The sequence below is a fragment of the Pseudonaja textilis genome, chromosome Z, assembly GCF_049901715.1.
Source record: "Pseudonaja textilis isolate UNSWEBS1 chromosome Z, rPseTex1.2, whole genome shotgun sequence".
NCBI lineage: Eukaryota > Metazoa > Chordata > Lepidosauria > Squamata > Elapidae > Pseudonaja > Pseudonaja textilis.
The window spans coordinates 22,575,037-22,602,152 of NC_142008.1; the positions used below are offsets into that span (position 1 = coordinate 22,575,037).

Below are 27,116 nucleotides of genomic sequence, written 5' to 3' on the forward strand. Positions count from 1 at the left end.
AAGAAGGAATTATCTTGTCTGGCCCTGGTGCTTTTCCTGATTTCTGTCTGTGTAACAGTTCTTGCACTTCTTTTTCTGTGATCACCAGAGGTTGTGAGCCCAATGGATTGGGGCCAGTTATAGGAGGCTTGGCTGTTGTTGGTGTGTTTGAGATGCGGGTTGTGGAGATAGATGGCTGTAGTTTCTTTTCAAACCTGCAGTAAAACACATTCAGGTCATCTGCTAGTTGTTGATTTCCTTCTGCCTGGGAAGGAGGTTTGCTGAAGTCAGTGATGTTTTTAAGAGTTTTCCACATGTTTGCTGGTTCATTTGTTGAAAATTGATTCTTTAACTTTTCAGAGTAGCTTCTTTTTGCTGCTCCGATCTCTCTTGTTAATATGTTTCTGGCGTGGTTCTATAGCATTCTGTCACCTTTTCTGTAGCTTCCTCTTTGGAACGACATAGCTGCTTAAGTTTAGCTGTGAACCAAAGTTTATTGTTACTATATATTTGCAGGTTCCTTGTAAGGAGCCTGCAAATAAGTCTTCGCAGAAGCTGACATATGATGTTACTATATCTGTGAGCTCATCTAGGTCTGCAGAGGCATCTTCAAAAACATTCCAATCAGTGCAATCAAGGCAGGCCTGGAGTTTCAGCTTTGCTTCATCTGACCAAGTCTTCACTGATTTAATTGTTGGTTTAATGGTTCAGGCCACGGAAAGGGGAACAAAGATGGGCAGGTTCAAATTACTTGATTTTAAGAAGAAACATGTTGTAGACTTTTTTTGGATCTAAGCAGTGTCTAATCTCACTAGAGAAACTTACATTTTAAAATAAAGCTGGTATTAGAATTCATGAAAAATTGCTCTAAATGGAAAAGTCAATTTTTTCTTTTCTTTTCCACAGATCCTTTCTTCATTCACTAATAAGGAACTTGCTGCATATGCAAAAGCTGGATCAGTTGCTGAGGAGGTCCTAGGGGCTATCAGAACAGTGATAGCTTTTGGAGGACAGAAAAAAGAAATTGAAAGGTCAGGAAAATTTGTTAATTTTACACAGAATCTCTGGGGCTGCCCACATATCTGGCTAATTTCATTCTGTGTATTTGAGCCTTCCTAAAACACGCAAGTGACAGACCAGTAGCATTCATTGCTACATTCTTCCATCATGATTCATAAGAATTTATCTAAATGTAAGTCTTGTCCTAATGTTGCTGTTCCAAATCTTTCAGTCTACATTTCCCATTATCTTCAACCAGCGGGGAATTGAAATGAAAAACTCTTGCAGAACTGCAAATTTGGGGAGTTTCTGCTTGCTTCTCAGTGATGCTCTACAACTGAAATGAAATAGAGTACTCTACAGTCTTTTTCTGTTTATCTTTTCTTGTTTCAATTCCTCTTGTCCATTAATGCAGGGCTTGCACTAGCTTTCCAATGTTAATCTCAAGAATTCGTGATAAAAAAGGAAATTAAATGAATTTGCATATGTGTTGTACACATACACAAGCTGCTACTTAAAGCAGCTGTCGCCAACCTTTTAGACCTCAGGGACCACTAAACTCATAATTTTAAATCCCTCAGACCACTAATATGAATTTTGACTGACGGTGGCTTGCTGACATTGATGGGAAAGTCAGTCCCATTTTCCAGAACTGCAGTAATCACAGGACTGACCCTTTGGTCAACCCGGAGCAGCTCATCCATGGCAGGCCGATGCACCCGGGTGGAGGAGCTGTTCCAGAATGACCAAAGGGCTAGTCCTGTTGACTACTGCAGCTCTAGAATATGGGACCGACTTTCCCACCATCAGCAAGCCACCGAGGGTGGATTTCCCTCCCCCTGCCATTGGTCTTACCTTCCAGTTCCAACTCTACTCAAGGTAAGGTTTGCACTTGGCTGAAGGGTGGGGGCCAGTGGGTGGGCGGGCCATGTGAGCGGTGGAGCCTTGTGTTCCCATCGGCCATGTGGGTGACACAGCCTTGTGTTCCTGTGCAGCTTGGAGTAAATGCTTTGGGGGGTGCTTTGGGAGGGACATTTCTCTGCGGACCCCCAAAATTTTCTTGTGGACCACCAGTGGTCCGCTGCCCACTAGTTGGCAACCATTGAGTTAAAGGATACTATAGCTGTAAATAGGAGAGAATAACTGAATAATAAGAATAACTAATTGTGGCCAAAATTAAATAATGTAATACTTTTGTCAAAAAGACTGATAGAGAACTTAGCAAAAGCCATAGTGCTTAGACTTATATACAGCTCACCGGAACAATCTGGAACTGAACACACTCAAAACCATAGAAATGGTGGTAGACTTTAAGAGAAACTCTCCCATACTACCTCCTCTTACAATACTAGACAACACAGTATTAACAGTAGAGGCCTTCAAATTTCTAGGTTCTATCATATCACAAGACTTAAAATGGATACCTAACATCAAAAATGTCATCAAAAAAGCAGAACAAAGAATGTTCTTTCTGCGCCAACTAAGTAAGCTCAAACTGCCCAAGGCGCTGCTGATATAGTTCTACAGAGGAATTATTGAGTCTATCATCTGCACCTCTATAACTGTCCGGTTTGGTTCTGCAACCCAACAAGAGAGACACAGACTTCAGAGAGTAATTAGGACTGCAGAAAAACAATTACTACCCACCTGCCTTCAATTGAGGACTTGTATAATGCACGAGTCCCTTCATATCCTGGACATAAACTATTTCAACTTCTATACTCAAAATGATGCTATAGAGCAGTTTCCTAGTATGATTTGATTGCTTATTGTACCCTATGACTATTATTAAGTGTTGTACCTTATGATTCTTGATTAATGTATCTTTTTTATGTACACTGAGAGCATTTGCACCAAGACAAATTCCTTGTGTGTCCAATCACACTTGGCCAATAAAGATTCTATTCTATTCTATTCTATTCTGTTCTGTTCTGTTCTGTTCTATTCTATTCTATTCTATTCTATTCTATTCTATTCTATTCTATTCCAGTTCTTTACAGCACTTTCTGAGCAGTTTACAAATGTAAACATATTGTTCCAACAATCTGGATCCCCATTTTACAGATCTCAGAAGGATGGAATGCTGAGTCAACCTTAAGCCAGTCGAGATCGAAATCCTGGCAGTGGGCAGAGTTAGCCTGCAATGCCACATTCTAACCACTGCACCACCACACCTCCTAGAACTTAACCATTTGGTCAGTTCAGCATAAACTCTTCATTTAACATAGATGTTATTATATGAATTAATTAAATACATGTTGCTTGTTCATTTTTCCTTGAATAAAATGACAAGTTGGTTAATTTTGTGCAAAAATATTTTTCTAGGATTATGATAAGCAAAACACATGAGGATATATTTTCTCTAGCTACATCAATATCTATAGACAATATAATTTGATGACTTTTGTGTCCAGTGCAGTTATATAATGTATAGCTTTCTGTTTTTCTTTCAGATATCATAAAAATTTAGAAGATGCTAAAAACATTGGGATAAGGAAGACTATGAGTACCAGCGTTTCGCTTGGCGTTGCTTTCTTAATAATATATGCTTCCTATGCGTTGGCTTTTTGGTATGGGACTACATTGGTAATAGAGGAAAATTACAGTATTGGAGGAATCCTTACAGTAAGTGTTGACAATTAGCTGTGCAACTTTATTTTGCAAAAATAAAACAACATAAAATTAATAATAACCAATTTCTAAAGTTGGGTCTTTTATGTGGAAACAATTTTACAATGTACATGTACAAATCCATTTTATAATTTATCAGTTAGAAGTTTGTTTGATCTTGAAAAGCTAAGCATGTAGGAGATCATCACATAGTCCCAAGGCAATAGACAGGAATAGGAAGGTCAAATGGTATCTTGGAAGAAAGCAATTGAAATCCATATCTCTATTATTGGCAAGAAAATTTTGTGAAGTTGAGGTTAACTTGAAAGAGACTACACTGTTATTAGAGATGGCTATCAACTCCCAGTCTTGCTTATGGATGTCCTGGAAACATCATCTCAATGGCAAAGGAGATAAACTTCTCCTTGGGTTGAGCCATCAGAGTAGCATGTTGCTTCCTCTGCTATTTGGTTTTTTTAATAACTTATGCAAGAGGAGCCTTGCTCCACTTTATGTTATGACAAAGTTGCTTGGACAAGATTGGATTTCTCTTTAAGAATACACTTTTGATTCTGTTTATTTTCTTTCTGCTTCTTCCATTGTGTCCTTTGTTGCAGGTTCTGCTGGTAACTGCCCTGTTCATTGGATTCTAGTTATTCTAAATCTCCCTGCCCTTTTCTTAACATTCCACTTCAATTCCCATTAGCCCAGGCTGCCACCTGAAATATGCCTTAGCACATGTACTGGCTTCCTTTCATTGTGCAGCCCAGCATGATTCTTTTTCCAGTTTCCACAATCATTACGTTAGGACAGTTGAAGATAAACAAAGCTGTATATTATTGTTTGGCGAGGCATTGCATATTTTCTGCCTTGAAACTCTCCCAACTAGCTATTTGTAGTATATTTATAGAGCATGTTTATTTTTAATCCTTTTCTTTTTGCCTGCCAAGTATTAGAAGCAACCATAGTTCTTAAACGGAAAAGGCCTGAGAGGTGAGACCACGTCATATTTTGCTCAAAGGTTTTCTGAACTATGATGTTTTTAAGGTGTTTTTAGGAAATGGTGCAGGGATATTTAATGCCAAACACTATATTGCATTGCAGCTTAAGATAGTAAAAAGAGCATGGTTTTGCAGGGGAATTTTTGGCTTGCCAAGTTCAGTAAATATTGGAGCATGCATCGAAGTAAACTGCATGTAGCACATAGGCAAATTGTAATTCTAAGAAATGACAAAAGGAATTTTCATGCTGATTGGCAGGGGTGGGCTAAATGTGATTCACAATTCCTTCTATGCAACATAGTTTTTTTACAGAGGGAAGTCAAAACCTGCAAAATTTGATCACCTGTCATTTGTAGATTTTGACCTCTAGTTTCAGTGTATTTTAAAAACTATACCACATGATCTAAAGTAGGATTAACTGCTATTTAAAATCTAAGGAAAAAAGCCAACTGAAAAAAGGAAAATAGATCTTGACGAACAGAAGGAACAATCACTACCAAGACAATGGTCAGATAAAAGAAACCTGACTCGAGGCAGATCTATAATCTGAGAAAGCATCTAAGACAAGATCCTCTCTAATTCCTAGGAAGATAATGGAAGGGAACTGGAAGCACATTCTTCAGAATTCTGTTATTTTAACCTTATGATAAATGTAGCATTTACATGAGTTTGTTTTCCTAGTTTAGTTTACCTTGAAGAGCTGACATTATAACACAAATGTATCTCCTTTGTATTGTTGCCCAATCTCAGCTCCTTTCCTGAAATTATTACTGTTCTCTCCAGCTTTGTAGGAATAGTTTAAGTCCAAAATACCCCTAATTTACCATCCGTTTTGATCTTGTGTGTCTCTTTACTTATTTAAAAATGTTGTAAACTGGCAGTATTTGGACCCCCTCCCTCCTGTCTATTGTGTCAACTGAAAACATTGACTTCAGTACAAAGACCAGACCAGCTTGCATTATTACACATCATTCTGTTTTAGTTTGTATTTAACTATATTTTAGTTTACTTTTATACCTTTATTTTTGTGTATTATAATATTTTCTTTGTTTTTATTTTACTTGTGAACCACCCAAAGTCATTGAGAGTCAGGACAGTCCACTAAATAAATAAAAAATAATAGGATAAAAAATAAAGAAATATATATCGCAATTAAAAACCCCATATATTTACTCTTTAAAAGTTTACTTTGATAGTGCAGAGGATTAGAATTTGGTTAGACTATTTAGTTTACTTTATTATCATTGCACCTCATACAACAAAATCAAACACCATCTTCAGTGCACATCATGACCATGAAAATAAACACAAACACACATCCTTCATACTTCACACATTGAACCAAAACCCCCAGCAGCGCACCAACACTGCACTATACAGTGGAATTCAATAGAGTTACTGCCCTGTGATAGAAGCTGTTTTTCAGCCTATTTGTGCTTGTTTTTAATATTCTGTACCGTCTGCCAGATGGTAATAGTTCAACAAAAGGGTTCCCAGGATGAGATAGATCTTTGAAAATATTTTGAACTTTCTTAAGGCAGCGGGAGCTATAAAGCTCTTCCAAAGAGGGGAGAGGGCAACCAATGAACTTCTGGGCAATGACGTTAACCCTCTGGAGTGCTGTCCCATGTGCCACTGTGCAATTGGCAAACCATACAGAGGTGCAGTAAGTTAAGATAATCTCTGTGGTGCAGCGATAGAAGGTCACCAGAAGTTTTTCATTCAGTTGTTGTTTTCTGAGAAATCTCAAGTAGTATAATCTCTCCTGGGCCCTTTTGACCAGTGCTGCAATGTGAGCACCCCTGGTCAAGTCCTCTTTTATGGTAACACCCAGAAACTTAAAACTTCATTTTTAAGTTTTAATATTATCTCAGTGAAAATGGCAATATTTTCCTACAATGCAAATTTTGAAATGGCTACTTATACCATAACATTTGCATGCTGAATGAAGTTTATTCCAACACTATACTGAGAATATTCCAGGGACAGGATTCTATTGGTTCGGCCCGGTTCAGGCAAACCAGTAGCTCCGTAAATCATCTGGGAGTGAACCAGTTTGTACCGTTGATCAGCTGTTTTGCCCACCTGCCCGCCCTGGCTCTAGTCTGTGCTTAATTTCTGATTTTTCCAGCTCAGCTGCTTCATGCAGCACAGTGGATTGCCATGCACCAGCTGTTTTACACACAGAGCTTGCAGCAGAAGGTGATTTTTAAATGCTGCATGCACGCAAAGCACACATTTGATGCGTGCACACAAAGCGCACGCTCACTAAACTAGTTCAAACGTTGTTACAGTGTTTGAATCCCACCCCTGGAATATTCACTTGCAAGCATCATTATTTCCTGAAGTAGATATTTTTTGCTTCCTGAACTTCAACTAATCATTTTTATATTACTTTATATGGAAACTGTACAGCTAATAATGGATGTTTCTTTTTGTTCTGAAACTTTTGTTCTTGTGTGTAGGTCTTCTTTTCTGTGCTCATTGGAGCATTTAGTATTGGCCAAGTCTCTCCAAACCTAGAAGCATTTGCTACTGGCAGGGGAGCTGCATATGTAATATTCAAGATAATAGACAATGTAAGTATCCTTTTTAGAATTATGCCTATAAATGAGAAGAGCCAAAGAGTTAGAGATCTGTTAAAAGTTTTAATCATCATTGGTGAAAACCAAGTGACAAGGCCATTATCTTCCAATGTTTGTGGCATGATTTGTAGGAGAAGAACATGTAGAGCTGGGAGATGGAATTAAGCATATCATCAGCTTAGACTCATAATATTTCCACAAATGGTCCAGCTCTGACACCTCATGAATTCACTAACCTGGCATCAATTTAGTATTGAATATTAGTTAACTAGATTCTTATGTATAACCTTGAGCAATAAATCTGAACTGCAACTTAATATATGGTCCTTTGCTCCTTGGATGATTAGAACTACAATAGAAGTAGTCCTTGACTTACATGATGCTGGTTGCAGAGTATCTTAAATGCAATCACATGTCCAGAGACCAGGCAGCCACCAGAATGTTTGAACCATGTCATAAATATCTTTGGGTGTGGGGTGGGGAGGAATCTATTGTAACTTTAAATGGTCAATAAGGAATTGATTGTAGTTTAAGGATTATTTGTGATTGGCTCATGCAACAGTCCAGATGACCATTAAATAGAGGCAAGAGTTTTTGCTGCTCTCTATTGATTGGCTGGATTTTGTAGCCTTAGGCATGTGGCAAACATTTCAGATTTGTTTTTCAAATCTATGCATACCTAATTCTTTAAATCTAGCCATTGCAAATATGGTTAATTGCCTCTTTCTAGTTTTTATTGAATAGCCATGCAAGTCTAATTTAGTATTGAATATTAGTTAACTAGATTCTTATGTATAACCTTGAGCAATAAATCTGAACTGCAACTTAATATATGGTCCTTTGCTCCTTGGACTAACAATAACTAACTAACAATGGACTAACTAACAATAACAGTAAAAACTAAAAGGCTGTATGCATTTCAACATTAGCTAAGAAGTCAACAGAGAAAATAGATTTGTAGATGCATTTCTCACTACAGTGAAATGATCCGCTCAGTTCATTGATGATATATTTTTAGGAATAGAATAAAGTAGGGACTATTAGATGAATGATAAGAATATCTGTAGAGTGTTGTACAGCGTGACAACTAACACTAAAGAAAGTAACATTAAATCAGTCTTTGCACTTACTCTGTAAATGGATAATGTAGATAGGTTAATGTATAAGCAATAACTTTATGGCTTCAGCAAGCATAGTTGAAGAATAACAAAAATCAGTAAGAAATTGCCTAGGAAACCAAAACAGAATTTGAAACATGTATAGAGGAACATGAAGGAGAAAAAAAGATATGTCAATTTTATTTTGAGTATATTTTTAATGAGAACTTTGGTTTGTTTCTATAAGCTAAGCCAAGAGACAGTCCATGAAATTATTTGAAAAGGGAAATGTAGGTCAGCGACAAGGAACAATGCTAAAATGTAGTTCCTAAAGATCTAAATTGTCAGTAAACAAAGATGTAAGATCATACATTACACAATAAATCAAAATATATTTAATTATAGTTTTGACTTGAATCAGAATTGATTAGATTTATAAATAGTAAGCTATAACTCATTGCTTATAAATCACAATGGGTAGATTCAGACATTATATTAAGTTAAAACCAAACTATGATACTATGGCTAAGCACTGATTTTACCAACAAGATATCTTCTAGAACTTTTAGGTAATTCTCAGATCTTCTGGAATTTGAAGGTTGAGCAAGGTTGCACATAATTCACTGTGTCCAACCAATGTGAAAAACAATTATGATTACTTATGTAAAAATAGCAAATAGGTAAACTTTCATGTTATACATCTTGCTTACAATATTTTCTTTTGTTTTCAATCTGAAAATGAATGAAACTATTTGGATTTAATTTGTTATTTCCTTTTATGTAGGAACCACAAATTGATATTTATTCAGAAAGTGGCTATAAACCTGACAAAATTACAGGAAATCTCAGTTTCCAAAACGTATATTTTAATTATCCAGCAAGGCCAGATGTTAAGGTATCGTGAATTAAATGAGAAGTTTTTTTTCACTACTACCATTTAAATTATAACTTTCAGTTTCAAATATTAAAGGAAGGTCTTAGTACTGTATACAACTTTATTTAGAACTGGCAAAGGAATATAAAGTGGTGCAAATAAATGTACTAAGCTGTTTCTACAAAGACTTCATAGCATAAACACCATATTATTGCTTTAAATTAGATTTTCCTACAGGTTCCTTTCAAATGGGCTGGAGCCACATTTGAATTTTCAGTCACCATAAAAATTCCATCAGTTACAGTTTCTTTTTTATTTCCTTTTTATTTTTTTACATTTAAAGTTTTTAAAAGTTTATCGAAGTATAGAATACAAAGAAAAAAAGCATGAAAAAAGTAAAAAGAGGGGGAGGGAAAAAGAAGGGATATAGTGTAATTGGAGAAAAAAGAAAGAAAAGGGCATTGATTTCCGATTCTCTAGCACAGTAGAAAGTAACATTAACAACCCCAACATTTTGTTTTTGCACAACAGTATATACAAGGCATTTCTATAACAATAAGCTATCTGGTTTACAAAAACAAATCCAAAGTTTCACTGTTTTTTTTCCACTGAAAGCACAAAATCCGGAAGCAATTTCAAAATAGAGACAAAATTAAATTTATTCTTTTTGTTTGATAAAAGAATCAGTTTAACCATCTCTGCTTCTCTTGATGTGGGGGGATAATATATCATTCATTCTCATTTTTTCAAATCTAGTCAATATTTTACAAACTTTGGAATATTATTCATCATTACTGAAAGAACCTCAAGACATGCATTTACATCCATACTCATTTTATACATATAAAACTAACTTAAAGCTGTCTATCAGTACATGTATCAAACTTTTAAAAGTCCATCCTAATTAAATAAAACGTTAAATTTAGGTCACTCACTCCAGCTTATCTTCATAGAATAGTTTTTTCTTCTCAGGAGAATCTTATCAGATCTCTTTTCTTGAAAAAGTTCTCAGCTTTATTTATAGCCATGAAAAAAAAAGTCCCAAAGTTGTTCTGTTAGATGATATAAATTAGTCTGAAACAAATTTTCCCAGATTAAAGTTTCCTTCACTGAGATGGCTATCATATCCTTTTTTCTCAAAGAATTCTTGACCTTGTTAGTATCCATAAAGCAATAGTCCCAAATTTGACCTGTTAAGAATTGTGAATTTACTTGATATTCTTGTTTTAGTTGCACTGGGAGGGTTACACTTGCATCATCGTCATAAGATCGAAACTGATGTCAGATTTATATTCTGAAATTACAGTTATGTTATTTGCATTATCTAGTATTTGTAAAGTTGACACAGTAGGTTGATAATTTTCTATACCTAACTGTGTCTCTTGTTCTATTTTAATATCCTCTGTGTAATTAGTGTATTTGGACAGATTCATGAAATGATGAACATTTTCTAACGACTAGTGTGTTTAATAACAGATACTAGCTCAGAATTAGACCACTGTCTAGTGGTCAAATACATTTATTTATTTGTTTGTTTTCTTTTTTTTTCTGGCCAGAGTCCTTCAAATTGGCAGATTTCAACCACCCACAATAAAACAATACAGAGCACCTAATTATTTTAATATAATAAATTAAAGCCACATCTTTTATCCTTAGATTTCAAGAGAAATATACTCCATGCTTCCTTATTTTGGCTACCTCTGGCAATCTTCTCCCTGTTGTTTAATAGTAAAGAAGTCTCAAAAATGGTGTTGGAAGCTTCAAAAAGGAGTAGTAATCTGTAACTAAAGAGAGCCTTTTTTTTAACTTATAAAGGTAATAGTCCCATAAACTGTTTAAGAAATGAAGGTCGTAGCTTATTGTCCATTTGAAAAATAAATTCCAAAACTTCTGCTTCATCCCACAATGACGTGATTTCATCCCTCCCTCCCAGCTTCAGCTCACCAGTTGTTCTGGAACCTCAGCTTCTAAAACTGCTTGCAGGTTGTTGCTGTTATGGGAGGATTTTAAGGGATGATTCTGATTCTGGGACTTTCCTTAACCTCAGAGAGACAAGTAGACAAAAGGAAGCGTCTTCTTTCTATTGTTGAGTTGGAAAATGACAGTCCAGAGAGAAGAGATTCTTTGGGCATGTTAGTTGCCAGCTGTAAGTTACAGTTCTCCATTGGGTAGGAGATATACTGTAGAAGCATAGCTAGACGCACCAAGAGGCTGACGGGTGTGCACAAAGGGAGACTCAACTAATCTCATTGTACACATGTTGTACTCTGACAATAATTTTGATTTGATTTAGATTTGAGTTCCAAACCTTTTGAGACTACCGAAGTAGAGAAGTCTTCTGTAAAATGTGTGAAATGTAATGTAATTAATGTTGTGCCCTGAATGCTCCCTTGGTTTTGTTTTTCCAAACAAACAAAATTTCCTGTTCATACAAAAATGCCAGTGGTTGAAGCAATAATAAATGTGGCATCAAAGTAGCTTGAAATCTTTTTTTGCCAATAGAATTTACTGCGAGTAATCTTAAATATATTTCATTTCCATCTATTATTTCTGTATGAACTTGTGTTAAGGCTGCGTGGTCTATGGCACGAGTATCAAATTTGATCACGTCACGTGACATATCATGATGTATCACAATATTTTTTGCCTTTGCAGCGCAGGGGTGGGCGTGGCCTGCACTTGACGCATCCAGCCCATGGGCAGCCAATTTGACAGCCCTGGTCTAGGAGCATGGATATCTCTCTGCCATTATTTTGTGAAATAAAACACTTTTTATTGTGGTTTATGATCCAGCACCTTATCCTATTTTCCTCATTCAGGTATTAAAAGGTCTGAATCTTCAGATCAATAATGGACAAACAATAGCCCTGGTTGGCAGCAGTGGTTGTGGAAAAAGTACAACTGTCCAACTGATACAAAGGTTTTATGATCCCTTGGAAGGCATGGTAAGAATACCTGGAACACATTTTATATTCAATATCAGATAACTTTCCACAGGCAGGGGAAAAAAATCATTATGCCAGAATGAGTACAGTACTTGAAGTCAAGCAGGTGGTGGCAGCATTGGAAACAAGATTTGGAATGATATCAGATACTGTAATCAGAGTCTCTTGATAGTGCTTGAGACTTCTTTTATTCACCAAATTCACCATATCAGGTAGTTCCAGGAAGAGCAGGAGATGAGGATGAAAGAGGAGATCTATATACCATTTACATTGCTGAAATGATAGCTAAAGGGATTTTTAAACACTCAAATGCCTTGTGTGTCTCATCACACTTGACCAATACAGTATTATTTTTCTCTTCTCTTCTCTTCTCTTCTCTTCTCTTCTCTTCTCTTCTCTTCTCTTCTCTTCTCTTCTCTTCTCTCTATTCTATTCTTCTAAAGGGTTTTTTACTTGGAAAACCTAACTTAGTTTGATATGGTAACCATTTTGCGTATAATGCAGAAGGAAAATGAAAAAAAGTACTTTGGAAAACACATGAAAAGCTATTTCATTACAGAAAAGCTGTTCTAAACATTAACTTCAGTCTTTCTTCAATACAATATTTATCCAGAGTTCTTGGGAAATTAAGTTATAAAGTAATACATGATATATTGATTGACTTAAATTAATATATCCTAATTTTTATTGCTGGTTATCTAGCCACTTTAGTTAAACATTAAAAATTAAAAATTGTTTTATTTTCTAGACTGCTTTAAGAGTGGCTATATCCTCAAAAGATTTCAAATAAGAATAATAAACATTTCTGTGACACACAATAGTCAATGTAAATAATGCCAGAAGAACAATTTTCCTTTGTTTTTGAAATATTTAATCACATTCTTGTCAAATAAAGAACTTAAAAGTAGTATGCAATAAAAACCTATTGTATTAAAATAACTCATATAATATTATCAAGAATAGGATAAAATAAAATAACTGATTTTATTTTGTTTTAGATTACCATTGATGGACAGAATATTAAGACCCTGAATTTAAGATATCTGAGGGAAATTATTGGTGTTGTGAACCAGGAACCTGTACTATTTGCCACAACAATTGCAGAAAACATTAGATATGGCCGTGAAAATGTCACCATGGAAGAGATGGAAAAAGCTGCCAAAGAAGCCAATGCGTACGACTTCATCATGAATTTACCTGAAGTGAGAAAATATATTGATTATTGCCTTTGGTTATTCTAATGTCCTAAGTTACAATGCTTTGTAGTGCTCTAAATTACAGTAGATATGTTGGTAACATAAAGAAGCATAACATTAGCATTACAGTTCTCAGCAAATATCGTAGTTATAACCCAAGCTGTCTGGAAGACAGGTGGTGGGGAATTACTAGCCTAAGGTGATGTATATATTTCATTTATTTCAGCTTTATTTATTGATACTAATAGCATCAGTAAAACTATATGGAGCCCTTGAAAACCTTTGTAGGAATGGAAATGGTAATCCAAACCAGTTTTTTTAAAGTTTCCTGGTGCCATCAGAAAATAATCACAACTGATGTAATTTCACAAGCACTATGACTGGACCAACTGGAATTATGGGAACTATAATCAACATGTGGATATGTTGACCAGATCATGGAAGATTGTTCTGAACTACCTGAGTTTACACACTGCTAATTCAGTTTTCCTTTAGCTTTAATTACTGTACTGAAAAGCACAAATGGTAAGGTTCTTGCTACATTGATATTCTATGTACAGCATATGGCCACCCAGCATCACAAGAGAACAAGTACCAGTTATTGGACTAGAACTGGGGAGATCCAGATTGAAGTCTACTCTCAACCTTGGAAACTTACTGCTTTGATCCAGTTACACTCCCTTAGTCTATCTTATCTCACAGAATTAGGGGGAGTGGGGAATTGGAGGAAGTAGATCTGCATATATCATTTTAAACCCCCTTAGGAAAAAAGGGATATAAATAAAACAAATATGCTAATACAATTCATAAAAGAATGACTACTTTTTAAAAATCCATGTATATTATATGATATGCTTCTGGGAAGTGCTCTACTCCCACTCCTAACAATCCACAAAATATTTAAAAAATGAACTAAACAATTTCAGCTATGCCCTTTCTGATGACATCATAAAAATCAATGGATATTCTTATTCCTGATGCAGCTGTTCAGAAGGTCTGGAGCCTGGGTTCTGCTTCCCATCCCCTTCAAATGGTACCAAACAATACTATGTCATTGTTTTTCAAATTTAACAACTTTAACAAATGTGGACCAACTCTCAAAATTCCCAGTCAGCCTTGCTTGTTGGGTAGTTATGAAAGTTGGTCCACACATCTCAAAGTTCCGTATTTGAAAATCTTTGCACTAGGTCGTTCATGATGTATTAGCAACTTTTGCACTAAAATGTCCCAAGTAGGCATATACAATTAAAATAAAAGGCATTCTTGAAATCTCATGACATTTTAAGATTACCATTGATCATTGCAGGGGTTTTGGAAGCTTTGTATTATTAAGTATGTCTTTATACCATAGGGCTAATTTCATGCAGCACATTCAGCCAAAAGCAAAAAAACTTTTTTATGGCTTAATGTAATGTAAATTTTGCTATTGTGATCTGTAAATTATGGTTTATGGATTAGTGTTCTGAATTAAGCCCTTTAAGGTTTATTTAGCAAATCAAGGTTCAACCAAATGATTTATAAACCAGTTGATAGTATTAACTATTAGGTTACTTGCATTATGGAGATGGGAAAACATTCCTTAAAATATCAATATTTTGTTCAGGTTTTCTTTCTTGCCATTGAATATAGGGTGTGTTTGCAGAAGAAATAGGCTTCTTCGTCTTATTCATCGATTTGCTGCTTAATTTCAATTGAACTGTTGTACCACTCATACTGATGCTACCCTTCATGACAACTTCACTACTAATTCTAAGTTATGAAGTTAAATGTGTTTTGTTGTTACTCTGCAGAAGTTTGAAACTGTGGTTGGTGAAAGAGGAGCACAGCTAAGTGGAGGACAGAAGCAACGGATAGCGATTGCCAGGGCTCTTGTGCGGAACCCCAAAATTTTGTTACTGGATGAAGCTACATCTGCTCTGGATACAGAAAGTGAAGCTATTGTACAGGCAGCTTTGGATAAGGTCCTTAAAAATGAAAATGAACCTAATACATTAAAGGAAGGGGCAGTGGTGGGAAGCTGATAAAAAAAATCTGACTAAAACAGTGAATTGCAGTACTTCATTTGCCCAATGAGATCTTCTCTCTAATCTCCTTTGCCTCTTTGAAACCTTCTGCTAAGAATCAGCAATATTCAGTAGAAACTGATGTTGGGCTGCAGATAGGAGATATGTGAAGATCAGGTCCCAGGAGTTTTACTTCTCAATATAGCTTGATATCACTGATACATTCTTTTAATATAGTTGACTTACAAGAAATTCATTACTTGTTTGGAGGTTACATCAGTAATACTTATTGGATTTGAAGAAGCATTCATCCAAATCAGTTGGCAATACTGCCTGAATACAATGGAAGTATTAAACACAGATTTGGACAGCATCATATTGGGAGGGGGGATTCCAACAATTGTAGCTTAGAATTTCCAAAATGCGTGGCTGATATGTTTTTTTTTCAAAAGCTGAGGAGTAAAAAGGTTTAATATGTTCTCTAGAAATGGGAGACTTAAAACAGGTCAAAGTCCTTGTTTAATAAGATACTGGCAGCAAATTTTAGGCATAGATTCACACAAGACTTCCTTTGAGTCAAGTTCAGCTTGTGGTGACTTCATGAACACATTCATGCAAGTTTAAAAAAAATAAAAAACAGAGAAGTTATTTGGCATTTTTTCCTAGATTAATTTATAGCCCAGATCCCATCCAAGTACTAATAAAATCTACCTCTGATTAGCTTTGTAAAATCATAAGTTAAGTGAATTATTATATCTTCACAGGATAATATAATGACAAAGATTTTGGCAGTCAGCTATCTGTACTTTTTTTGCAATAGTGGTGAATTTAATATAAATATATATTTATATAAAATATAAATATAAATAAAATATAAATATAAATATGATACAAATTCTTTTTTGTCACCTTTTTCATTACCATCAATCCTGAAATATAACCAAGGAAACTTTCAGAAAAAAATAGATTCCAACCAAAGAGGTAGATTTCCTGCTTGATTACAGTCTAGGATATTTGGATTTAATTTTATGCCCTAATATCCTTCTCTCTCTGAATGATCTTGGACAAATCATTCACTTTTCTGCCCAGTGCAAATATTTATTCATGAACTGCCAATATGTCCATTGTTTTAACAATTTGCAAAAGGTTAAAGGCAGGGGTGGGATTCAACCGTTGTTACTACCGGTTCGGTGACTATGTTTTGTACGCGCATGTAAAAAACCTTAAGCTGTGTCACCTGGACAGCTGAAAAGCGCTGCATGGGTGCATAGTGTTTGAAAAGCCACTTTTTTCCTGCTTTTTCAACCTCAGCTGTGCCGCCAAAGCAGCTGAGGTTGAAAAAGCAGGAAATAAAGGACAGGTAAGAGCCCAGGCAAGCGTGTGGGCCAAACAGCAGCAAACACAGAACCAGTTCGGTGTCTGCTGCTCTTCAGAGCTACTGGTTCTATAGAGCCAGGCAGAACCAGTAGCATCTCACTCCTGGTTAAAGGGAAAAAGGCATGAAAGCTTCAGTCTAATTATATTAAATTATATTAAATATGAAAATGAGGTAAATGAACATCTCATAGTTTTAATTGAATCTGGATATGTATTTCAGGCAAGAGAAGGCCGCACAACGATTATAGTAGCTCATCGTTTGTCTACAGTCCGAAATGCAGATCTTATAGTTGCTTTTGAAGATGGGGTCATTAGCGAGCAAGGAACCCATTATGAGCTTATGAAAAAGAAAGGAGTTTATTTCAAACTTGTCAATATGCAGGTAGGCATCATTTTTGCTTGCCATGTCCCCATAATTTTGCTTTCATTTTGTATCCAACTCAAGGATGAGACTCTTTTATGCTTTAGGTTGGAAGTCAGCTGAAATATGGGTAAAATCTGATACTTTGCATATTTATTATTTGCCGTATATTATTATTATTTATACTGAAAACAAAGCCAACTGATCAGAAGAGGATAGGATCAGAATGGTATTCATTGGCAATTTACAGCTGATGGAGGCCCTCCATTTTCTATCAGTCTCTGGTCAGTGTCATCTTCCTCCATTCTGCCATAGCCTCCTTAAAAAGCTGGATATAGCAATACTGTGCCAAGAGTCTGTGCCGATTATGCAGTTTACTAGACTCAGCCAGTCTCTATAGACCCACGCCTAAGCTTGTACCAGTAAAACAGCAGAACAATGTAATGGTGAAAAAGAATGACAGTGAAATAACATAAAACATTGAAATGATGGAACCAGCCCTTCTCATGGCCTCTCAAACAGAGGATGGAGCAATTCAAAATCGGGTCAGAGCTAATACAACTAAATCTGTAAAAAACTAAATTTTGTGTCCATTTATTTTTCTTCTGGATGAATGGCTACTTCTTAACTCAGAGATAGGGAAAGTTTCAAATACTGTTTATCAGAAGCAAATTGAAAAAAACCCTGAGTGCCTTTTCTAGGGCTCAAGCACTCAGCTGTATTTTTTATTTGTTTTTCCTGAGTGAGCGGGCACGCTTTGCACTTAGAGGGCTAAATCCACTCACCATTTTCATTTACAAAAAATATTACAGGTTCCACATAGGATTTCAAACAGCAATTGATCAATCAGGCAAATGTTAGATGCTGCTAACTTCCTACTGTAATGGCCAGTTCTGTTTTACAGCCAGGGTCATTCTGTGGTCTGAAGAATGTCTCCCTAGAGATACAGAATATATTATTCACAGATAAAAGAATAAAACCAGACAGAACCTATGAGAGGGAGGGAATAAATGAGAGGGAGGAAGAGAAAGAAAGAGAGAATAATTATTGTTTACAGTATCATCATCCATTACTGAATTTCTGAGAATAAAACAAATTTTAAAAAACATCACAAGTAGCATCAATACATTTCAACTGGACTCTATGTTCCAGGCATTATTTAGAGATCTAAAATCTTTTATGTTACTTCATCCTGTTTGTTCAGGCAGTTTCCACTGAAGCTGAATCAGAAGAGTCAGTAGAAGAAGAACCCCATCTGAAAAATAACCCAGAAGATATAAGCAAAGATGCTTTTTCCAACAAGCTGAGGAGATGTTCTACTCGCAGAAGTATTAAAAAGTCAGAAATGGAGGAAAAAGACCTTGAGGTCCAGATAGCTCAGCCTGTAAGTGTTTTGGGTTTAGAATTATGCATCTTAGGAACAAGTTGTTAATTGTATTTTGTTTCTATCTATTTTAGCTGGGATCTGCAACAGATTGTTCTGCTAAATAATATTTCTATTTATTGTTCCAGTCAGTCAACAGAACCTATTGTCGAGGTACTCTATCAGGTTTTCCATCCAGCCATTGGGCTTCCCATCTGCCCACTCCAAATAACCATGCTTAGACTTCATTGGAGTCATTCACAGATTTTTTTTTCTTTTTACAAGTTTTGATGCATTTTTTGTAGACGTTGCTGCTTTGACTGTCCCAAACTGTGACAGGAGGACAGGGCCTCAATGCAGGGCTAGGAGTGCAGCTCCACCCTTTTGGCTTATCCTAGCCAGACATTGAATGTTACTTTCATAATATATATGCATGTTAGTGATGCATGCCAAACAAAATGACCCAGCATGAGGCCTATTCATCTTCAAAAGTTGTTGTTGGAACTTGCAAAGACTGTTGGGCACATGCAAACTTTTGAAATTTGGGAGGTGGGAATCAATGTTATGATATTAATTTTTAAAAAATGTATCTTACAGCACACATGCACTTGCATACATATGTATGTGCATGTATTCCTGGAATCCAGTGAATAATATGTTATATTATATTTCATCTCTTTCCATATTCTAGGATGAAAATATTCCCAAGGTTTCATTTCTTAAGATTATGAAGTTAAATCGATCCGAATGGCCTTACTTTTTAGTGGGAACACTTGCTGCTCTGGTCAATGGAGCCCTGCAGCCTGCATTTTCAGTAATATTCTCAGAAATCATAGGTGTGAGTATTTGATATATATAATAAATTTTATATATTCCCATGTCATCATATGATAGGTTCTGCTTTCAATATTCATTCCTACCCCATGATTTAAACCAGTATTGAATCTTCAAAAAGATAGCTTTATAAGTATGGGATAATTCTTAACAGAAATTGTCTGAAATTTAATTAATAGCTTTATAAAATGCACATAGCCTACTGGCTAACATAAAGTTTACACCTCAGGGATTCCTTCATGAAATCTCCCTCAAGTTGAGCTTGATTCTTGGCAATTATGTGAATAGATCTATAACAGAAGCAGCACTTAGACTTACATACCACTCCACGGTGCTTTTACATCCCTCTATAAATGGTTTACAGAGTCAGCACATTGCTCCCATCATAAAATGTTCTTCAAGCTACATAGGTAGCTTACCATTGCCTTTCTTCAAGATTTTTCCCTGTAAAACCTGCTGACGAACTCAGTCCAACCTTGCTTAACCCTTGTTTTGTGATTATCATTGGCAAACAGTTGCCAGTGGCAGGCAATCAGTTTAGATTACCTAATATATATGTGTCTACAAAGCCATCTATAGAGAAAGAATTTCATTGTTTCCTCAGGGGAATAATAGTACAACAGACATAAGCCCAGGTCTGTGATCTGATTTTTTTTTAATGGCCACAGGATTACTAAAAAATAGTATGTGATTTATATTTCTATTTACAACCTTCCATGCCAACTTCCCGCAAACAAAATCAATGGGGAAGAGCAAGTAGAAGGTTACAAGTTTCTTCCACAAGTTTCTCCTGTTCTCACTGCTTTTTCTTCCGAGGAGCCCCATTTAGTTTAAGCTGCCTTGAGAATGATTAGAATTGAGAATTGAACAATGTCATGCAGACTTATCTTTTAAAAATTGTTGTATATAGACATTTGCATACTCGTAATACTACGTTCCGATTGGACTACCACTGCCGTCTAGCGATTGGTGGTTAACAACTGATATGATTGGTCCGCCAAACGGCGGGAGGTTTAAAATGATGCCATTGGCCACGAGCCGCGAGCAGCCGCTATAAAAGAGGCTGCCGTGGCTCGAGTTTAGTTGAAGTTACTGACAGTTAATAAAGAGCTGAACTCAACTCCGGTCTTGAGTCTGTCTTTGTTCTGCGACAGAACAAAAATTATTAAAAGAGGTTTTCATTTTGTGATGTACTGAACATAAAAAATTATATTATCTAAGCAATATGAAGTACTACATTGGAAGTGAATGAAATAAAACTAAAGCTGAAATTATTGTTTCCATAGATTTTTGCAATAAGAGAACCCAACATTCTGCGTGAAAAGAGCAATCTCTATTCACTGCTGTTCTTAGGAATTGGCATTGTTTCCTTCATCACCTTTTTTCTTCAGGTAGGTTTCATTGTTTTATTCTTATCATTTTAGATGGATTCTGAAAATACCCAGGAAGAAGAAAACTCAAGGAATTTCTACCAATTTCTGCCAAGAGATAGATCCAGACATTTGTGATCTTCAGATATATAGCATTCTAGAGCTATTATTAAATCAGGAAAAACAATAGTCTTTCTCATTACATTCCCTTGGTATATCTATTTGGTCTGAATCTTGGATAAGTTTCCTTATATTTTGGGGAACTGTTTTGATGCTTGCGTGGCTATTTTGAAAATTAGTGCTTTAATTATGGAAAGGAAAACATTGTAACTGAGTCTTAATGTAGTGTATTTTAAATTATTCTACTGGCATTTTAAATTCTTCTTCTTCATGATAATTAAACTATCATTGAACCATATAGCACAATATTAGTCTAATTAAAATGTGGATTGTACTAATAGTCTCTAACCCTATTTATCTTAGGAAGCAATTTAAGATGGAAATGAAATGGTCCAAAAGGGGAAAGAGCTAAATATAAAATCTGTTGGACTTTGATGGAACAATTGTTTCCATGGGTAGCCACAGAATGTGTTCAGAAAAGGCAAGTTAGTGGCCACAATGGTGCTATTGGAGCTTTGTCTACTTTTTAGATGTGGAGCTTAAAAACCAGCAGGGCATAAAAAACATTTTAACTGTTATCTTGATTTTGTTTTTACTATTCCCTCTGAATGTTTGTTTTCTAGGAATTTTATTTTCTCTCCTATGAAAAGAACATTGTACTGCTCTTTCATTTGGCTTTGTGTTGCTTTTATATTTGCTGCAATCAGGTACAACATTCTTCTCTTTCAGGGCTTCAGTTTTGGCAGAGCTGGAGAGATTCTTACAATGAAGCTACGTTACATGGGATTCAAAGCAATACTTAGACAGGTATGCAGAAGAAATGTACCCGTTTGTTTTGTTGCTTTTATATTATTTCACCCAATTAGTCATGGTTTGTTGTACATTACAAAATGTATGATAATATACAAAACATCCAGGGAGTAATGTGAATTATATTTCTCAAACAATGCTTTTCCTTGTAGTGTAATAAAGTATAATTTAATCATTTTAAACTAATAGACTCCATGGTATGTACTTTGTTTTTTTCCAAAGGCAAGTCTAACAATGTTTTAAATATCAGTTTTCTTATTTAAAACAATCTCAAAATTCACCACAGTTAGAAAGTTTAATATTTTATTTTTATTTTATTTGAGAAATGTATGTGACCACCCACTTACTCACAGAGATTCTGGGCAGCTTATAAGCAGTTATTAATTATTATTATTAATAATATTTTAGAAATTAGCTGTTATATAGGGTTTCTAGTCTACTGCAGTTATTGAAACACAGTGTAGTATTGGTTAGATGCTAGGCCATGTTTAGAGAGATTCAAGATTAAATCTAAACTTAGATTATTTAAAATCATCAGTAAATTTGAGTCTATCTCACAGAACTTTTGCTGTGAGGAAAAACATGGTAGCATTATACAGTATATGTGTGTTGAATCCTACAAGGAAACATGGTGTATAAACCTATATAGCAAATATTAAATGAATATACAAATGAACAATGCAAATTAGCAACATTACTTTCCAATGTCAATCAGTGGGTGTGTTGAAATATCTTTCGAATGGGTATAAAAAATTAATTCAATTGGGTAGATTTTTTTCTAAACATTTCCCATAGTAGGGAACCTATTTCTATGAAACATTTAATGTTGTGCTTTATTGCATTAGTTTTTAAAAATTGCTCTTTAGTTCTCATTAATAACAATCCACTTTTTCTATTCATTTTTCATCATTTGGGGTATTTATGGTTTTCTTTTCTTCCTTCTTCGAAAAAAAAATCTGGAATTCTCATATAAAACCATTATCATAGCAAAAGGTTTCATATGTTCTTAAGCTAAAGCATGTTTGATAGATATTAGCATACTCACCCCTAATTGGTTGTTCGATGGGAGCAGGAATTTAAACAGCCATCACTGGTTAAAGCCATGGACAGCTCGGCTATAAAAGGAGCTGCCGCGGCTGCATGTCTTAGTTCTGTAATAGCGAATAAAGAGAAGTTGGACGAGCTGAGTTTCCCGCATCTTTCTTACCCACAACCTAACACTGGCGATGAAGGTGGAATTCTGAGATGCAACGGATCAGCGAGCATGTGGCTGTCGAACCTAAGGAAGAATCAGAACAATGGCCGGAACCAACACGCCACCTGAAGACTGGGAATTGTACGTTGACGGATTCCACATGTTCTTGAAGGAGGCGACCTGATGAACATTTCAGAACAGAGGAAACGAGCTGTTTTCCTCACGCATTGTGGACCCGCTGTTTTTAAAATGGCCAAAGCTCTCTCGGCACCCAATGATGTAAAAACAATAGCCTGGCTGGACCTGGAGAGAATTCTGAAGACCCACTACACCCTGCCGATATCCTGCCTAATCAAGAGGCATGAATTTTACCAGAGAGTCCAGAAGGACGGGGAGAGCATCAACGATTTCGCTGTGAACCTGAGGGACATTGCCAGGGCCTGTGAGTTCCTAAATGTGGACAAGGCAATGAGAGACCGCATAATCCTGGGACTCAGGGACCTAACACTACAGAGCCAACTCCTGATGAAGCCCAAAAGAACTCTAAAAGAGGCCATCGAAGAAGTATTGGCTGTGGAAGCATCCCAGAAATCCACCGCAGGCATGAGAAAAATGAACAAGGCACCACAGCTCCCACTGAAAGAAGCCGCTGCCATTCACCATGAGGACCTTGAATCCGAGTCAGACACAGATGATAATGAGGATGTGAACCAACTCCTCTCAGAACAGAGCCAAAGAGGCCAAGACGGAAAGAGGAAGGACTTTTGCTGTGCAAGATTTGAGGGAAACCACCCCAGGTCAGAATGCCGTTTCCACGATGCTATCTGCCAATGATGTGAGTGGTGAGGGCACATCACGAGGGAATGCCGAGCATCCAAACCCCACACCAGGAGACAAAGACAGAACATGCCTCCACGGAGCAGAGAAAACCAACCCAAGAACTGATGTTGCCAATTCAACCAAAGCCAACAAAACAATGTGTCAGCCACTGGAAGAAGTGAGATGCATCAAACAGTGATGGTGGGCCACTCCAGCATGACAAACACATGGAAAGTCCACATTCAAGTCACCATAGAGGGTAAGCAATGCCAGATGGAAGTGGATTCTGGATCATACCTATCGATGGTATCCTGGGACACCATCAAATGGCTAAAACCCAGCCTAACCAAAGACCAGCTGAAAAAACACTAACCTTAAAAGACTATCAAGGGAATAAGATTCCCATGGTTGGTATCGGAAAATTCAGAGTGACTTTTAAAAACTACTCCGGCATCCTGCCATTAACTGTAGTCAACCAGGACTGCTAAGCCTGCTGGGGCTGGAATGGTTCAAACCATTGGGGATAGAAATCACCAGAATCCACGGCATCATTGACAGCGAATGGGAAGACAGCCTAATGGAAGAATTCCGGAACATCTTCGACAGAAAATTGGGCAAGTACTTAGGGTCCCCCATCTCATTTAATCTGGACCCCACAATAGTTCCAATGAGACTAAAAGCGAGGCAGGTTCCCTTCGTGCTTAAACCAAAAATAGACAAGCAGCTAGATAAGCTCAACGCCCAGGGGATCCTAGAACTCATTGACCATGCAAGATGGGAAACCTCTATCGTCACTACAGTAAAGCCTGATGGGGCCATGCACATCTGAGCTGACTATAAGGCCATCCTGAACCACGCCCTACAGCAAAGCGCGTACCCCGTCCCAGTGGTGCAACACCTTTTACATTCCCTGGGGCAGGGGAAAGTTTTCACAAAGCTTGACCTCACATAAGCCTACTAACAATTACCGTAGATGCTGAGACAGCAGAAGCCCAGATAATAGTAACACAGAGAGGGGCGTTCAAATGCAAGCATTTACAATTCGGGGTCAGCGTAGCTTCGGGGCTGTTCCAGAGTCTCATAAAATGCCTACTACAAGGACTAAAAAAGAGTGGTGCCTTATTTCAATGATATCAGCTAAGGACAAAGAGCAATTATAAGAACACCTAAGGAAAGTCCTAACCCGATTCAAAGTAGCTAAAAGGAAAAAGGAAAAATGCCAACTAACAGCCAACAAGGTAGAATTCCTGTGCTACTTAATAGACAATGAAGTAATTCACCCCATGGAAAGCAAAATTAAAGCAATCAAAGAAGCCCCCAGGCCAACAAACAAGGCAGATTTGCAATCCTTCCTGGAACGTATTAACTTTTACAATATATTTTTACCACAAAAGGCGACAGCTGCAGAGTTGCTCCACAGACTGCTTGACAAGAAGGCAGTCTGGGCCTGGGAGCAAAAGAAAGAAATAGCATTCCGTGGAATCAAAAACATAATCACATCAGACTGCGTGCTCATCCAGTACAGCGAGACTTTACCACTAATCCTAACCTGCGACCTATCACTATTTGGGCTTGGCGCAATAATCAGCCACATACTTCCGGATGGAAAAGAAGCCCCCATAGCCTTTTATTCAAAGACATTGTCCAAACCGGAACACAATTACAGTCAACTCGACAAAGAAGCGCTAGCTGCACTCACCGGAATCAAGCGATTCCACAAATACATCTACAGAAGAAAGTTCACCGATCACAAACCACTGCTTGGGATCATTGCAGGGAACAGAGCCACCCCAAACATCCTGTCACCTAGGATGACGTGTTGGACTGAGTTCCTAGCCGCCTACGACTATGACTTAATATACCGACCCAGAAAGGACATCAATCATGTCGAAGCACTCAGCCGATGCCCCCTGCCTATTCTGGATGAGGACCCAGTGCCAGCCACATCTACACTGCTAATAGAAACTCCCCAAAAAGTGACAGCGACAGCGGCCAACATCGTGAGAGCAGTGTCTTGTATAGCCTTAAAAAAAATCTGCTAATCTTTCAATAGTCAACCCAAAAAACCTCATAAAGTCATGAAAAGGAATTATAGTAATTATAATGCAGCACAACCTTTATCACAGCTTGATTCTATCTAATTCTGATCTTTTATTTAATCTGATTTGAAAAGTTTTATTTGAAAATGAATTGTTATTTGAAATGTTTTGTAGGATATCAGTTGGTTTGATAATCCCAAAAACAGTACTGGAGCCCTAACTACGAGACTTGCAAATGATGCTTCTGAAGTAAAAGGTGTAAGTAATAACACATTTCTAATCTGTTCCCAGAGCTTTTCGGCATTATCCAAAATAGAAATTTAACCATGGATTAACTATTTGCAATGGCAAATATGCAGATGTCAAGTTCCTAATGGAAGTTTTAGGTCAGGGGTGTCAAACTCATGGCGTCACATTGTCTTCACATGAAGTGTCGTGGTTTTTCCCCCTTCACTAAAACAGGGTGGGCATGGCCAGCACATGATGCACCCAAGCCACAGGCCATTGTTTGACACCCCTGTTTTAGATTGTATCAGTCAGAAAGAACAAGAAAGCGCAAAACAAATGCTTCTGAATACCTTTCACTGCAGTTTTCCACTTTTCTCCTTATGAAGAGTCAGTCCGTTTACTACATTGTTTTAACGTTCTTTTTCTCCCCCTCCCTCTCTCAGGCCACAGGGGAAAGGTTAGGTATGATTGCTCAAAACATTGCTAATCTTGGGACTGGAATTATTATTTCATTCGTGTATGGCTGGCAGTTGACCCTTTTACTTCTGGCTCTTGTGCCAATCATTGCAATAGCAGGGCTCATTGAAATCAGAATGTTATCTGGACATGCTGAGAAAGATAAGAAGGAACTTCAAGGTGCAGGGAAGGTAAGTTTTTAATCAATCATTCTCTTGAACAGCCAATTCAACTATTGGTGAACAAGCTGTATTGAAACCAAGAAACACTGAGATATATAAAAGACAATTTAACGAATGTTTCTTGATTCTCTGTCAATCTATAGTAGTCTCTCTCAATTTGTTGTTCTCCAGATATTTCATGATTACATCATCCAATACTAAAGTTAGATTGTATCAAATACTAAATACTAATACTAAAGTTTAGATTGTATCAAATCAAGGTTTCAGGTTGGACAAGATAAAATCCTAATAGAGGACTAATTAGTTGGCAAACTCCTGTTTGGGAACGCACATTGATCTTGCATCAAGTCTTGTTTAATTTGAGTACCTATTGTTTTCTTTTTTCTTATATTTGGAAGAAAATCTTCAAGACAGTTATTAAATTTATCCTCTCTCCCCGGTTGTTCTCCAGGTCAAAGCACAATGCTGCAACTAATGTCTCTCCCTTCATCATAGTGATTACAGTGATTCTGGCCAGCTTTCCAGGATTTAGAATGAGAATGAGTTTTCCTTTGACTCCCAATCTTGCACATAAAAACTATTCAAAAAAAGAAGCAAAAGACATTTACTGTAGTCATCAAGTTCTGATAATATCAGAACATTCTCAGATTTTGTCCAGTAGCCCTTCAGGAAA

At 36.7% G+C, this 27,116-nt stretch overlaps 1 protein-coding gene across 3 annotated transcripts in view; it reads left to right on the forward strand.

Annotated features, from left to right (window-relative positions):
- The window catches only part of ABCB1 (ATP binding cassette subfamily B member 1), a 59,640-nt gene that overhangs the window by 21,604 nt on the left and 10,920 nt on the right, over nt 1-27,116 (forward strand). For all 3 annotated transcript variants that reach the window (XM_087917632.1, XM_087917633.1, XM_087917634.1), the window contains 14 exons: nt 886-1,010; nt 3,432-3,603; nt 7,055-7,168; nt 9,056-9,166; nt 11,965-12,090; nt 13,089-13,292; nt 15,077-15,247; nt 16,887-17,048; nt 18,232-18,411; nt 19,082-19,228; nt 20,511-20,615; nt 21,444-21,521; nt 25,752-25,835; nt 26,249-26,452. In XM_087917632.1, the coding sequence (XP_087773758.1) occupies nt 886-1,010; nt 3,432-3,603; nt 7,055-7,168; nt 9,056-9,166; nt 11,965-12,090; nt 13,089-13,292; nt 15,077-15,247; nt 16,887-17,048; nt 18,232-18,411; nt 19,082-19,228; nt 20,511-20,615; nt 21,444-21,521; nt 25,752-25,835; nt 26,249-26,452 (1,983 nt within the window). The remainder of the gene's footprint in view (nt 1-885; nt 1,011-3,431; nt 3,604-7,054; nt 7,169-9,055; nt 9,167-11,964; nt 12,091-13,088; nt 13,293-15,076; nt 15,248-16,886; nt 17,049-18,231; nt 18,412-19,081; nt 19,229-20,510; nt 20,616-21,443; nt 21,522-25,751; nt 25,836-26,248; nt 26,453-27,116) is intronic.